General features: G+C 30.9%; 1 protein-coding gene across 2 annotated transcripts in view; it reads left to right on the forward strand.

The window, feature by feature from the left end:
• MDGA2 (MAM domain containing glycosylphosphatidylinositol anchor 2) overlaps nt 1-15,098 on the forward strand; it is a gene marked incomplete at both ends in the record, with an annotated part of 775,899 nt that overhangs the window by 734,182 nt on the left and 26,619 nt on the right. Inside the window, 4 exons of one of the 2 annotated variants that reach the window (XM_081292268.1) lie at nt 5,198-5,375; nt 9,455-9,475; nt 12,689-12,844; nt 13,334-13,492. In XM_081292268.1, the coding sequence (XP_081148394.1) occupies nt 5,198-5,375; nt 9,455-9,475; nt 12,689-12,844; nt 13,334-13,492 (514 nt within the window). The remainder of the gene's footprint in view (nt 1-5,197; nt 5,376-9,454; nt 9,476-12,688; nt 12,845-13,333; nt 13,493-15,098) is intronic. The other variant, XM_081292269.1, reaches the window with a different exon arrangement.

The following is a 15,098-nucleotide window of genomic DNA, read 5'->3' on the forward strand; positions in this document are numbered from 1 at the left end:
AATTAGACAATAAGATAACAAATAACCCAATCAACAAATGGGCCAAGGACCTGAACAGACACTTCTCAGAGGAGGATATACAATCAATCAACAAGTACATGAAAAAATGCTCACCATCTCTAGCAGTCAGAGAAATGCAAATCAAAACCACCCTAAGATACCATCTCACTCCAGTAAGATTGGCAGCCACTATGAAGTCAAACAACAACAAGTGCTGGCAAGGATGTGGAGAAAAGGGTACACTTGTACATTGCTGGTGGGACTGCAAATTGGTGCGGCCAATTTGGAAAGCAGTTTGGAGATTCATGGGAAAGCTGGGAATGGAACCACCATTTGACCCTGCTATTGCCCTTCTCGGACTATTCCCTGAAGACCTTAAAAGAGCATGCTACAGGGATACTGCCACATCGATGTTCATAGCATCACAATTCACAATAGCTAGACTGTGGAACCAACCCAGATGCCCTTCAATAGATGAATGGATAAAAAAATGTGGCATTTATACACCATGGAATATTACGCAGCACTAAAAAAATGACAAAATCATGGAATTTGCAGGGAAATGGATGGCACTAGAGCAGATTATGCTTAGTGAAGCTAGCCAATCCCTAAAAAACAAATACCAAATGTCTTCTTTGATATAATGAGAGCAACTATGAACAGAGCAGGGAGGAAGAGCAGGAAGAAAAGATTAACTTTAAACAGAGACATGAGATGGGAGGGAAAGAGAGAGAAAAGGGAAATTGCATGGAAATGAAGGGAGACCCTCATTGCTATACAAAATTACATATAAGAGGTTGTGAGGGGAATGGGAAAATAAACAAGGAGAGAAATGAATTACAGTAGATGGGGTAGAGAGAGAAGATGGGAGGGAAGGGGAGTGGGGATAGTAGGGGATAGGAAAGGTAGCAGAATACAACAGTTACTAATAGGGCATTATGTATAATTGTGGATGTGTAACTGACGTGATTCTGCAATCTGCATTTGGGTTAAAATTGGGAGTTCATAATCCACTTCAATCTAATGTATGAAATATGATATGTCAAGAGCTTTGTAATGTTTTGAACAACCAATAAAAAAATAAAAATAAAAGCAATTAAATAAAATAATATAATCATGATTTGTATATCTATCATTAACCTAAAAGAAAAATCACCAAACTCTGTTTCCATCTCACAATTGCCCCTTCTCTTGACACTCCCCTAACCATGTAACCAGTGTCATTTTTTCCTTTAAATTTTTAATGTCTTTATTAATACATTATAGTTATACATAATATTTAGATTCATCCTAATGTAATCATACAGTCATGGATTACAGTTTGTTCCACTTCAGTCTCCAGTACTTCCTCTTCCTGTTCCCCTTTTTCTCTTTCTGTTTCCCTTTGGTTATTCTATTGGTCTTCCTACTATTCTTTATACTTTTACTTAATTAGGGAATTATAGATATACATAAAGGTGACGGTGACCATTCCTTGTGGCATATTAATTTTGTACATAGTATAATTTGGTATCAGTCTTCACCATGCCTCTGCATTTCTTTTTACTTGAGTACTTATCTATGTGTCCCTTTTCAAAATATGTGATTTAAAATTAAATTTTATCTTATGTTTGCTTCAAAATAAATGCAATCTCAACATTACTTTTCCAAAATCCAAGCATGTCAATATGTGCAGCTTATGTTCCTTTTCTATGCTTTATTTTGCAGCCCATCTCATAAGCTGTGTATAATTTGATCTTTCTACCTGGTTGATGGATGTTTAGATCTTTTTTTTTTGTCTTTTGTGTCATGAATATCCCTAATTGTAAATATAAGAGTTTATATAACAGCGTTGTTTTTATTGATAAATTGCTCTGAAAACTTATAGCAGTTTACATATTCATCAAGTATACTTTTGGAAAACAGTTTTTTCTCATAGTTTCTGTATATCTTGTACAGAGGCTCTATTTGCCCTTTCATGGCAGCCTATCTTTTCAAGGTCATTTGCACAGAAAGAATCCTCCAAAATTCTAAATGAAAGTGGGAATCTAAAGGAACAAATGAATTTCCTACTGAAAAATCTGGAGTAGAGGACCCTGAGTGACTTTGCTGTGCCATGAATCTTTTTCCTTGAGAGAATTGTCTCCAGTCTTCTGTGTATACTCACTATTCTATTGTAGGCTCTTTAGCTTGTAAGTGGGATAAAAACTCACTCATTTCCCATCCTTTACACACTGGCCTGACAGTCATAAAAAGTCTGATTAATTTGCATATATCTATACCAAACTTGAATATTGTTGCTTTTAAATTTTTTTTTTGTTTATCTGATGATGGAAAATAGTGTTGTTTAAATTTCTATTTCCTTGGGGCATTATGGGAGTTGAGACTTTTCCCTAATTAGTTATTGGAGTTTCCTCATCTATGAAACATCTGTTCTTCTTTGGCTTCTTTTGCTACTGAACTCTTTGTCTTATTTACTTATAGGAGTTTTTAATATATTAATTTTATGTTACAAATATCTTCTTCAGTGTTCTGGCTTGTATTTTTCCTGTTTAATGGAGAATACTGATGAAAACAAATGTTTAAATTGAAATTTTAAATTTAACATTAATTTCATGTTTGACCAAATTTCTAGCTTTTCTTTATGATCCACACTTTTCTGTTCAAGAAAACAATCTATTACTTGAGGTGATAATGATATTCTCTTTGGTTTTTCCCAAGTGATTTATCCATTTTAATTTTTTTCTTAAAATAAAAAAATTGCTGGGCATGGTGGTGCAAGCCTGTAATCCCAGCTACTCAGGAAGCAGAGAGGATCATAAGTTTTGGCAATTTACTGAGATCCTGTCTCAAAATAAAATTAAAATGTGTGAGGATATAGCTCTGTGGTAGATCACTTGCCTAGCATGCATGAAGCACTAGGTTCAATCCCTAGTACTGCAAAACAGTTTTTAAGTTTTTTATGATACATAAAAACACTAAAAATGTACAAATTAAAGAGGTACCATGTTATGTTTTAATATAGGTATATGTTGCACAATATTTAAATTAGATTAAACATATTTTCCTGTGTTTTGCCTTTTAAAATTATGTATTTGATCTTCCTGAGACTGAGTTCTTTGCATAAAATGTGAGAATAATTTACATATTTGAGATTTTTATTTCCAGATAGAGAACAGTATAGATTATATAAGTAGGACTACCTCACCTTCAGAAAACAAATATATAGATATATGAATACATACTTACATACACACATACATACATACAGCATGTATGTGTTTGCCTGTGTGTCAATGTGTGTACATATAAAGTCTTACGTTTATGTGTGCACAGAGAAAGACACACACACACACGCACACACACACACACACACACACATACACACACACACTCACAGAGAGAGAGAGAGAAATTACCAGGAAAAAATCTAAAGGAAAATGGAAATCTAAAGGAATAAATGAATTTTCTACTGAAAATGCTTTTGCCCTCAGCTGTCCACCAACTCACTCAAACTTGAACTTTGATTCACAATGGTTTGCAGTTTTGAGGCAGACAAGAATGAAAACCCAAGGCCCGCTGAAAGCAAGGCATCATTTTCTCCACTTTAATCTGTGATACCAAAGGGTTTCACAATCAAAGTAAAAGTGAACCACACTGTTGATGCCCTCAGGAACGTGTCAGAAGAAAGGAACACCTCTAAAGCAAATGTCTTTGTCGTAATCTCAAAGAACCATCCGTGATAGAATGTTAAACCACATGATCAGCACATAGCCCAAAAAACCCCAAGTAAATACAAAGAACAAAACATCAAGAAGAACATCATCATATATTTAAAATATGAAAAGTAGCATAAAGCATATTATAAAACAAATATATTTAATATATATCTAAATACAGAGAGTATTATACATGCACACAAAATGGGGACAATTCTTGCCTACTTGTAAAGTTAATCAGCTTGGATGCATCATGCATGGCAGCTAATAAATTTACATTTCCAATCTTACATGGATAAATTTGGTTTATATGTATGTAATTGTTTTTATTATACTGCCTTTAAGGTTTTTTATTTAAATGAAATTAGTTAAGGAATTATTAATATATTTTTTAAAATCTCTGGAAGGTTTGTATAAGATCAGAATGACTTGTTTCCTGAACAGTTTATATAAAGAATCCTGTAAAATTTCATGAGTTCTGAGATTCTGTTTTTTTAGTGTGGAAGGTACAGTGACACCCATTCTTCTTCTTATTATTGTACTTGGATTGAACCCATGGGTGCTTAACCACCGAGCAACATCCTTCTCTTCAGCCCTTTTTTGTATGTTATTTAGAGAAGGGTTTGGCTGAGTTGCTTAGGGTCTCACTGCATTGTTGAGGCTGGCTTGGAACTCACAATTCTCATGTCTCAACCTCCCAAGCCACTGGGATTACAGGTGTACGCCACTGTACCTGGCTCCTATTATTCTTTTCACATGTTGGTGGGTTTTCATCTTCATTACTCCACTGGCATCACTTATTTCAAGGGCACCAATGTGTCTATCTTGCAGATCCAGTGATAAATTCCTAACTTTCATCTTATGTAATGAAACTCCCAGCATCCTTCTTATAAAGGTGTCCTGGGCACAAAATTCCTCACACCAATGTTCCCTCATCACTCTTGATCTCATTGTCATTTTTCATATTTTCTTCATTGCTTATATGACTCTGAAATCATTGTAGGCTATATAAGTTTTTCAATATTTATTAACTCTTTTTAATAGACTGGAAGAAGTCAAGGAATTGGTTTTGTTTGTTTTATGTTCCTAATGTCTACAATACATCTTAGCAACTGTTATGTATGGAATACATATTTTGTTTATATAATAAAGAAGTTGCAGGTATTCAAGAGTCTAATATTCTATGAATATGTTAAATAAGAAGTAGATTTAACATTCCTCCAAACTTTCGGATCAAGGATTTTTGTTTGAACTCTCCAATTTTACTTACTATTGGATAGCTTAAGGACTTAAGTCCTTTAAATCTATTTAATTTACCTTTCATAATTTGGCAGTTTTTCTGCTCATTATAGAAAAGCTAGACTTTAATAAAATATGTTTATCTAACATAATATGCTATTTAATAAATTTCCAGACTGTTTTTCCATTTACCTAAAACACAATAAGTACCTGTAAAGAAAAATACTGGAAAAATTATTATATAATTGCTTTTATTTCAGGCTGGACAGCAGCGTTGGTGGGAACAGGAGATTAAAATAAATGGGAATATTCAAAAGGGAGAGTTAATTACATATAACTTGACTGAATTAATTAAACCAGAGGCTTATGAAGTCCGACTGACTCCTCTCACCAAATTTGGTGAAGGAGATTCAACAATTCGAGTGATCAAATATAGTGGTAAGTGGCCTCTTATTTAAACATATTTATTTATATATAAACTGCCTGTAATATTAGTTTTATACTATCCACCAAATTTAGAAACAAAGTAAAACTTAACATATTGATTTTTCTGAATTATCTGCCAGGTGAACAAAACAAGCAAAACCCAAACAACTTAAAGACCTTAATACCATAAATTTTAGTATTTGTTTATCAATGTTGAAATATATTATAATACTTTAGTTAACACTGAACCTATGTGATGTCAATAATCTCTTTGTTTTACAATGCAATGTATCTGCATGCTATCTTTTCAAATTTTTGATGACCTTAAAACTTATACTATTAAGAAGTTAGGAAATAGATCAAAATTGTTTGTGTGTTTTTAATAATATTAATACACTTCATTTTTAGAGCAGTTTTAGGTTTACACAAAATCAAGTAGGAAGTAGAGTACTCCCTCCAGACCCAATTTCCTCTATTGACATCTCACATCATTGTTATATTTTGTTGCAATTGATTAATGAATACTGATATTATTAAAGTTAATATTTACCTAAGAATTCATTATGTATGTTTTATAGTTATATATGTATTTCAGGAATGCTTAGTATCATTTCAGTATCATCCTGAGCAGTTTCAGTGCCCTAAAATTCCCTGTTGTCTACCTACCTGTCTCTCCCACTCCTACAACACTGGCCAATACTGATCTCTTTTTTGTCTGTGTAGTTTTTCCTTTTGCATAATATTGAACAGTTGCAACCAGACAGTACATAACCGTGATAAGCACTGGCTTATTTCACTTATTACATATTTAAATTTTCTCAAGTCTTTTATGGCTTCATAGTTTATTTCTTTTCATTATTAACTAATATGCCACTATCTAAATATAGCACAGTGATCTCATCTGTTGAAGGGGACTGGGGGCTGTTGGTGGTTGTTCTTATGGTTGGTGGTCACTTTTTTCTCAGTTTGTTAATGTAAAAAAGTGAATGTGTATGCGTGTGCTAGTTGACACTTTACATTTTTAACTATATGTATGATTTTTTTACTATTTAAAAGTCCTATTTGAGTAAAAATAGGAAGCTAGTATAGAAATGTGAAAAAAATTAAAAGTTGATCTTAAACATTTTTCCAGAATAAGCGTTCTAGGGAGAACAAAAGTAATAAAATTTGGAATTATTTTAATGTATTAAAGAGATTAATATTTTATAAGTTGAACTTTGCATGCATTTTAAGATTACAATGTTCAACGAGACTATCTGCCTCAGAATTTTCAATGTATTTTTCAGTGTTGAGTGAATCATTGGTAAAATGTTTCATATTTGTTTCATTCTCTCAGTGGAATATTATTCTTTTATATTATTTATTATCAGGGCTTGACATATGAAGATAATAGAATGTTTTCTTTGCTGCTGAAGTTTTCTATTTTATTTAGCACTAAATATATATTTTTGCACTTAGGAGGGAAACAGTGAATACTGTCAAAATAATAAATAAAGTGAAACTATTAAAATTTTATTAAACTCTTTTGCATCCACATTCAATTTCCACTAAAAATTAAGAAATATAATGTGGATCAGAATATTTGTAGGCAATCAAGTAATATAAAAGCATTAAAATCATTGTAAATCTTAAACAAAGTCCTCAAAAATTTGTGGATTTTTATATTAGTGACATAAATATGAGCTCCATGAGTCTATGAGATAGACAATTATAAAACCCCACTGTATTTTTCTAAGGTGTTTCACTTCATATGTTTTATAACATATGAATAATTACCTCCTTTTATCTAACATTAATGCTTCCTGGCCCTTAATTATAAAATAACAGTTTTATGGTGGGGCTTTAGAAACTTCATTAGTAGCAATTTCTTCCAAAGATGCAGTTATTAGGACACAGAAAGTATTGATGTCCTGCACAACTAAACAATGGTAAAGTGACCCGGGTTCATGCTCTTGTAACAGATGATCTTTAGCACTTTCCTCCAAGTTTAGGAGATGAGTATCACTTTTCTTAAAGAGAGAGAAAAAAAATTCATAAGCTTATCAATTTTTACTGAAAATTCTGAGATAGCAAACTAAAATGAATAAGAGATATAGCAAATACATATCCCTTATAGTTCTGAGTTTTAAAAATTACATTTATATTCTTAGGCATGCATATAAAATATTAAACATTTTAATTAAAATTACATTTATATAATAAAGATTTGGGCAAACCATATGATGTATAGGCATTGTATTAGTCTTCTTGGGCTGCCATAATAACATACCATAGGCTGGCTGTATTAAAAAAGCAAAATTTTATTACCTCTTTTTATAGTTCCTCACAGTTGTATACGCTGGGTGATCAAGGACAGTGGCTGGTTTATATTGAGGCCCCCCCTTCCTGGATTGATGATGACTGCTTTCCTTCTGTGTCCTCACATGGCAGTTTCTCACTGACTCCTCGTTTTCTTTTAAAAGACATCAGTCCCATCAAGTTAGGGCCATACTATGACTTCCTTTAACCTAAATTACCTCCCTAAGTCCCCTGTCTCATATATTATCACACTGGAGATTAGCTTTCGACATATAAAATTTGACTGAATACAATTCAATCTGTGACATGTGTTTGTAAGAACTCACCCATGTAAATACAAATGAAAGAGGAAAATATGGACTCACTGACACATTTAGAATTTAAAATTTTCACTGTTAGCCGTGTTGTTTATATAGTGAATTTGGGTGATAAAATATTGTAGCAAGAGGCAAACCTCATTCTAATCAGAGATTGCATATATACAAAATATTTCTTAGAATTAATTATAATTCAAAGATACTTCTTTGAAAGATAGTACATAGAATTTTTTTTAGTTTATATTATTTTCAATATAAAATAACTATTTTTTACAAATTTATTTTTCAAATTTAATATACATTGATGACTTGCAAGAAAATACATTATTTTAGTTCAGTTTTAGAGTAACTACTGTGTCATTCTCTGTATCATTTATTCCATAATTTTGAATATGAAATATAGAATAAGCAAAACAACAGAGGTAATGGGAATTACCTTTTATGTGTAGAAACAGTGAAATAATTGGAAACTCAATTTTTAAAAATTTATCTAAATGTATTAATGTAACAATGAATATCCTTCATTCATGTATATGTGTTTTGACCTATTATTATACTTTACTAGTAATGTGCAAATTTTCATAAAGGTGGTCAATGGCAAACACTAGAAAAATGATAATATAGCATTCTTCAGGGTAGATTAACTGCCCATTTTCATTATGGGGGATATAATTTTGTTCTGCTTCATCAGAATTGAATTTTCCCTCAGGGTGATACATGCCTAATCAATATATACAGATACCACTTTATCTTGTAAGTTAGATATGTTTTTGTTAATGTTTCAGTAAAATTTAAAATACAGTCATTTCTTTTTTGGAAGAAGTCTACTCATACATATTGCAACAATTTTCTGAAACACATATTCCTTTTGGTACACAGAAATACAAAATGAATTGGTTATCACTTGAGAACTTCCTATGTGCAAAGCATTGTGTGTGTGTGTGTGTGTGTGTGTGTGTTAATTTAATTAAACCAAATGACTTGTAAGTACCTTTTGTTATAGAACACGACATGATATGAAGATTATTATTTTTGTACATGCCAAATTATTCTCAGTAGAAATAGATATAATAAAAAACAAAGGCATAGTCTCTGTTGGATAATTATTTTCATTGTTAAACTATCTAGATAACAGGTTGCCCTACTGTCAGCCTGAGTTTCAATTTCTGGATTTTGTACAATTCTGGCTGAGATATGAAAGGTCAGCAACTCCATTCCTGGAAAAATGAACAAATCCCCCATGTTATTTAGCATTGATCTTTAGTACTTTGAGATTGTTATTGCTGAGATTCAAACTAGATTGCATTCAACCCTCCAGAAGAAAATGGATTGCAAATATAATTCTCCATGATCACAGTAGGGAAGCTCATCAAGTTTTGGTAAGGAACTACGAGACACTGAAAAGACTGATCAGATTTTATTTATAAAAGACATTCAAGTCTTGCTAACATTATCTTTTTTTTTCTTATCTTATAGCTCCAGTAAATCCTCATTTGAGTAAGTATATTTTTACTTTAAAAAATGACAATGTATTTCATAATGAAGAAAATAAAACATGTATAAATAAATATGCAACGACTAATAAATATACAAAGAGTATTTAGCGACTGTTCTTATTTGATTAAAACACAGTCTGTTAGAATCAGTGGAACTGGCATTATATGTGAATTTTAAATTTCAAAAATATGGTATAAAAACAAATTAATATTGATAACTTCTATTTATAAATATTCCTAAATATGTAAATATGAAACTTTTTCTTGGATCTGCTTAATATTTGCTCTTTCTATAACTGTGAAATTATTTGTTTTTCTTTATGAGATTGCATTGTTTTTATAGGCTCATTTGATTTTCATTCTTTGAATTTCTATATTGCAGCCATAAAAGAGTGTGGTTATGTAGAAAGTTGGTATTTAGATGGTTTGATGTTTTTTCACGAATAACTGTTTTAAATCTAAATATATTTGTCTATTTTAAGTTATAAATTTTTAAAATTTATTAATTTTTGAAGTTTTTGGAAATTCTTTTTCTTTTTTCTAAGGAGTGCAACATGAAATACAGTATGTATATATACTATAGATGTTTCCTAGATGTGGAAACATCACTACTTTCAGAAAACAACTTTGAAATAATAAAACAATTTACCATGAAACCTTACTCAAACACATCAATCATTGAGAGCTTTATATTTTTAATATAAAGTTAGATTTTTGAAGGTTCTAAGAAATGAACAAAGAGGGTAGGTGGGTGCAAGAGGGTTACTGGGTACCAGGGTTCTTATTCCTGGGTTTTTATTCTTTGTTCTCCTCTTATGGAGGAATCTGGGAAATACAGTAAAATTTTGGAACTCATGTAACACAGAATTTTGAAATATCTTTACTTCTATGTAGCTCCTGAAACTCTGCCAAAATAGTATTGTAATTAGGAAACTAGTAAGAATTCAGGATCCAGTCAATCCTCAGTTCTATATCTTTGTGAAACTCATGGATTTTATTACTTTCCATTTTATGAAATATTTTAATATTTAATATTACATTGACTTTTGGTAAGTTTATACAGCTCAGTGCATTTTTATTATCTATCAAAAATTCTTTATTTCAATAAACATTTTATTAATAAGCTTTCTTGTATATATTTATAATTATCCCATTTAAAACAACAGAATAATCATAAAATTATCATGGTCCCAAATCATGTTTTTTTCCCCTTTTGTCATTATATGTGATAACTTTGATAAAGCCTCTCCAGTAATAATCTACCCCCCATAAAAACGTATGAAGGGATGTAATTAAATATTTATATTGCACATATAGTTTTATCCCATCTGAATTACTAATTATAATATTGCAAACAACCTATCACACATTAAATATGCTAAATTATGAATAATTTTAGTCATATATAACTTTCTGTTGTTTGTATAAGCTATATGATTACTTAATTTCACTATGAGAGTCATATATTCAGACTTTAAATATTCTTTTTCATTTTTGAAGAACAAATATAATTTAAACATGTCAAAATTAAATCACAAAAAGGAAATATTAAACAGTGTTATAAAAATTATTATACATAATTTTAAATAGCATATATTGAGTAAGATTGATCAGCAGACCTAATACTGAAATCTTCTATCTTTATATATGTGATTTGACCTCTTTTTTGTATATATACACTATGCAATTAAACAATTAAGAGCTTTTAAAATCAAACAGTGCTCTGTAATTATCACAACTCTAAAGCAACAATTAAAAGAATCTCAGATTGTACCTAAAAAAATTTTTTTAATCTATTGCATATTTCTGCTGTCACCAACATTGTGTCTTTGATTACTAGCTCCTAATGGTTGTGTCTTATTTATATCAGTGACGTAAACATGTGTCTAATAGTTTATGTGGAATATTGTTCATCTATAAATTTATAGATTTAGATTCCCTTAAATACTTACATTCCCTGTAAACTACCTACACAGAATATAGAATATTAATACAAAGAGATGGCAAATCAATGATTGGCCAGACCAAAACAAAACAAAAAGTTATTCCTTAAATTTATAAATAAAGCCTTCTCTTTTATGTTTGTGTCAGTAGATTCAATTAATTCAGGGATAAGAATAAAAAGGACTCCATTCCCATGGATATCTAATAAATCTAACCTATTTCAAGGGTTGGGAGGGACTCAAATTGAAGTCTATTAGATGTTTCTCATCTGTGAATTGCCATGAATCTGAATTCTGTTTTTACTTCACCATGTTACAGCTGACTTAGTCAACATTTTCTCTTCTGTGAGCCTCATGTGTAAGGATTGTTGTGACTTCTTAAAAAGTTGTCATTAGGTTGGATGAAATAACATATATATTGTTTAATGTGCTCAATTAATCATATACACTATTTAATTATGTTTCTAGTGGATCTTATCCAGCTTTTTTATCTACACCTTATTTCAAGCAGAATATATCCCAATAAGAAAACCTTTGATATCTAGAAACATTACTACCACCCATATTTTAGAGAAAGTTCAAAATGTCTGTCTCTGAAGTTGTGTTGGATCTGAACTCAAAGTATAGTAGGCATCCAAGAATTCCCAATCCCTCTTCAGGCACATCATAAAGTTCTTTTTATTATTTTACTTCAAGTAAATTTCAAACATTTGGCAAACCCACATTCAAATAAATATGAAAGATGACTGCTTTTCAAAATAATTTGTTATTATCTTGCCCTAAGCTAACTTCCACTTGTGCCAATGGGTAAAAAAAAAGCATCTCTAGACACTGCATGAAAACTTATAAATGCAATGTATAAGTCTATCAAATGCCATCAGGTAAATTAATAAAGCTCATCTTCTAATTTGCAATTTTGTTTTAATTTTCCTTTCTATACTTAAAAAAGGAAAGTTAGGAAAAGTCTCCAGGCAAAATTCAAGCATGAATTATGTTTCAATTATCTGGATATTTCTGAGGAAAATGGTTTGAGTTTTAATTATTCAGTATAATACTGATCAACATATAAAAATAATTTATCCTTTTTATTAAAATTGCAATAGTTTTATGTTTAGTTATAATATTGTCTATTAAGGCTCTGATGTTATTATCATGATCTTATATTTGTCTTATTTTTATTGCTTTATAATGTTAGAAAAGTTTTTAATATAAATATTGTGATGTTATTAATTTAAATTAATTTTAGTTAATTTAATTAAAAATTTTAACAGGAGAATTTCACTGTGGATTTGAAGATGGTAACATTTGTTTGTTCACCCAAGATGATACTGATAATTTTGACTGGACAAAACAAAGTACTGCAACAAGAAATACAAAATATACTCCTAACACAGGACCTAATGCTGATCGCAGTGGCTCCAAAGAAGGTATGAGGGTATGCAGTGTAGTGTTCATTACAATCAGAGACCTGAAAAATGTTATAAACGTGAACTATAACAGTATGTAGCCATATATATCACCATTATGGAATAAAACATTATACCTTAGTTATAGGATCAATAATTTAGATAATTCCAAAGTGTGTAGACATTAATTTTTTTCTCAGAACTCTCTGACATAAATAGATGAGAAGTCAGAAAGTTGTTATTGTTTTGTTTTGTTGCTAACTCAATTCTAAAATTCTAATTTTCCAGAAGCTTTTGTACATTTTAATTTAAATATTTCTATTTAGAGATTGTTTAAAGATTATTTATTCTTTATGCTAACACTGCCATGGGTCGTACATATGTATGTATATGAGCTATAAATTCTCCTATTGATCTTTATTTTGTAGGAAACTCAAAAACTTCTCAATGGTTTGAAATTCATGTTTCCCAGTAAGAATGTGCTTAAATACTTTTTTTGTCTGTTTTAAGGTTTCTATATGTACATTGAAACATCTCGACCCAGACTGGAAGGTGAAAAGGCTCGACTTCTCAGCCCTGTTTTCAGCATAGCTCCAAAAAATCCTTATGGACCTACAAACACTGCATACTGTTTCAGCTTCTTTTATCACATGTATGGACAACATATAGGTGAGATGGCAAGAAGTTCTGTTCTTGTAAAATAAATAGCAAGAAACTGTTTCACACCATGTGAAAATAATTTTTAGTCAACGAATGCCATCATTGGCTTTTTAAATGACTTACCTACAAATCGCAAAATAAGATGCCAAGAATTTTCTCCCATCATTTAGTTTCCAAAATTCAGATTTTAATTTGAAAATTAGAGTATTCCTTCACTCCTCTAGAATGGTAGTTCAGCCAGACCATCAGTGAATTTCATTCCTCAGGAGATCTTCTGGTGAAATTGACATAGCATAATTTAGGCTGTTTTTTTTAAGAGAAATTGGATTAAATAATGACTCAATGCATCTTAATGATGATGAAAGGGAATTTTGTCATGTTGATAAGTAATTTTGCTGCACCCATGTATTTGGAATATTGACATGATAGCTTCTTGTTGATAAAGTATGCTTAAAACTTAGAATTTAAGGCCATAGTAGATCCTGAAGAGAACACAAGGGTGAAGACACATCCTTGCCTTTAGAGACCTAACAGAAGTACTAATGAAAGCTGAGATGAGTAAACGCACAACTGTGCTAAAAGAACACATAGTACTGAAAGTGGATCTAGCAAATCTCGATGGGGGAAAGATCATGATGCAAGTCTCCAATTCTGGGGTTTTTTTGTTTGTTTTTGTGGACTACGGATTGAACCAAGGGCCTTGCATGAGTCTCCAATTCTTATGTGTAATTGTAAAATTCAAAGAACTGAACACCAAAATTTTTTTAAATTAATCATTTAACAGTACATGTTAACTTGTTCTATGTGTGTTAGAAATAGGTAATATGAACTGTTATGAACCTATTTTTATTCTTAATCCAAATGAATGTGAAAATGTATACTATTTGCGGCATAAATGTTACTGTTTATTTATAAGATTCTGTTCCATACCCTACAAGGCAATATCATATTCTATAAAAGCTATACTCCATACACATTATAAAATAAACTGAAACATATCTACCCTCATAGAAGTTAGACAAGGAATTGTGGATTTGTATCTAAGTGAAGAAAGAAGCAATGTTTTTAAAAAAAGTATAATATTTCTCCTAGATATGCAAAAAGCATATATTTTCAATGGGCAGAGATTATCTCAGGAAGGAATAAGGCTTTGGTAATGAAGAAGTATACTTGGAAAGTTAGGACATTAGTTTCTTGATATAAATTAAGTTATAAGTTAGGACATTAGTTTCTTGATATAAATTAATAAAAATAATAATATATATTTGCATTCATAAAATTTGGTACATAAAATATATCAGCTACTACACTATTTAAGTTATCCTCTTATTTGAGTTTGTAAAACTAAGCATCACTGCCCATCTCTTGCAGTGGAGAAAAGTGACCCTCAAGAAGTTTATAAGATTTGCCAAGTAATCCTGTGCTGGGATTCAAACTCATGGCCACTATTCTTCACAGTGTAGCAATAGGTGACAGTCTGGAAAGATAGCTTTTGTAAAGTTGAAAAGCATTCTCAACACAATGTAAACAGACCTGGGCTGGATATTGGCTGTAGCACTCAGTCACTTTACCAAAGTCAGTTAGAATGCCTGACTATTAGTTTCCCCATCTGCAA

This window comes from Spermophilus citellus (genome assembly GCF_964194105.1).
Source record: "Spermophilus citellus genome assembly, chromosome: 4".
NCBI classification, from domain to species: domain Eukaryota; kingdom Metazoa; phylum Chordata; class Mammalia; order Rodentia; family Sciuridae; genus Spermophilus; species Spermophilus citellus.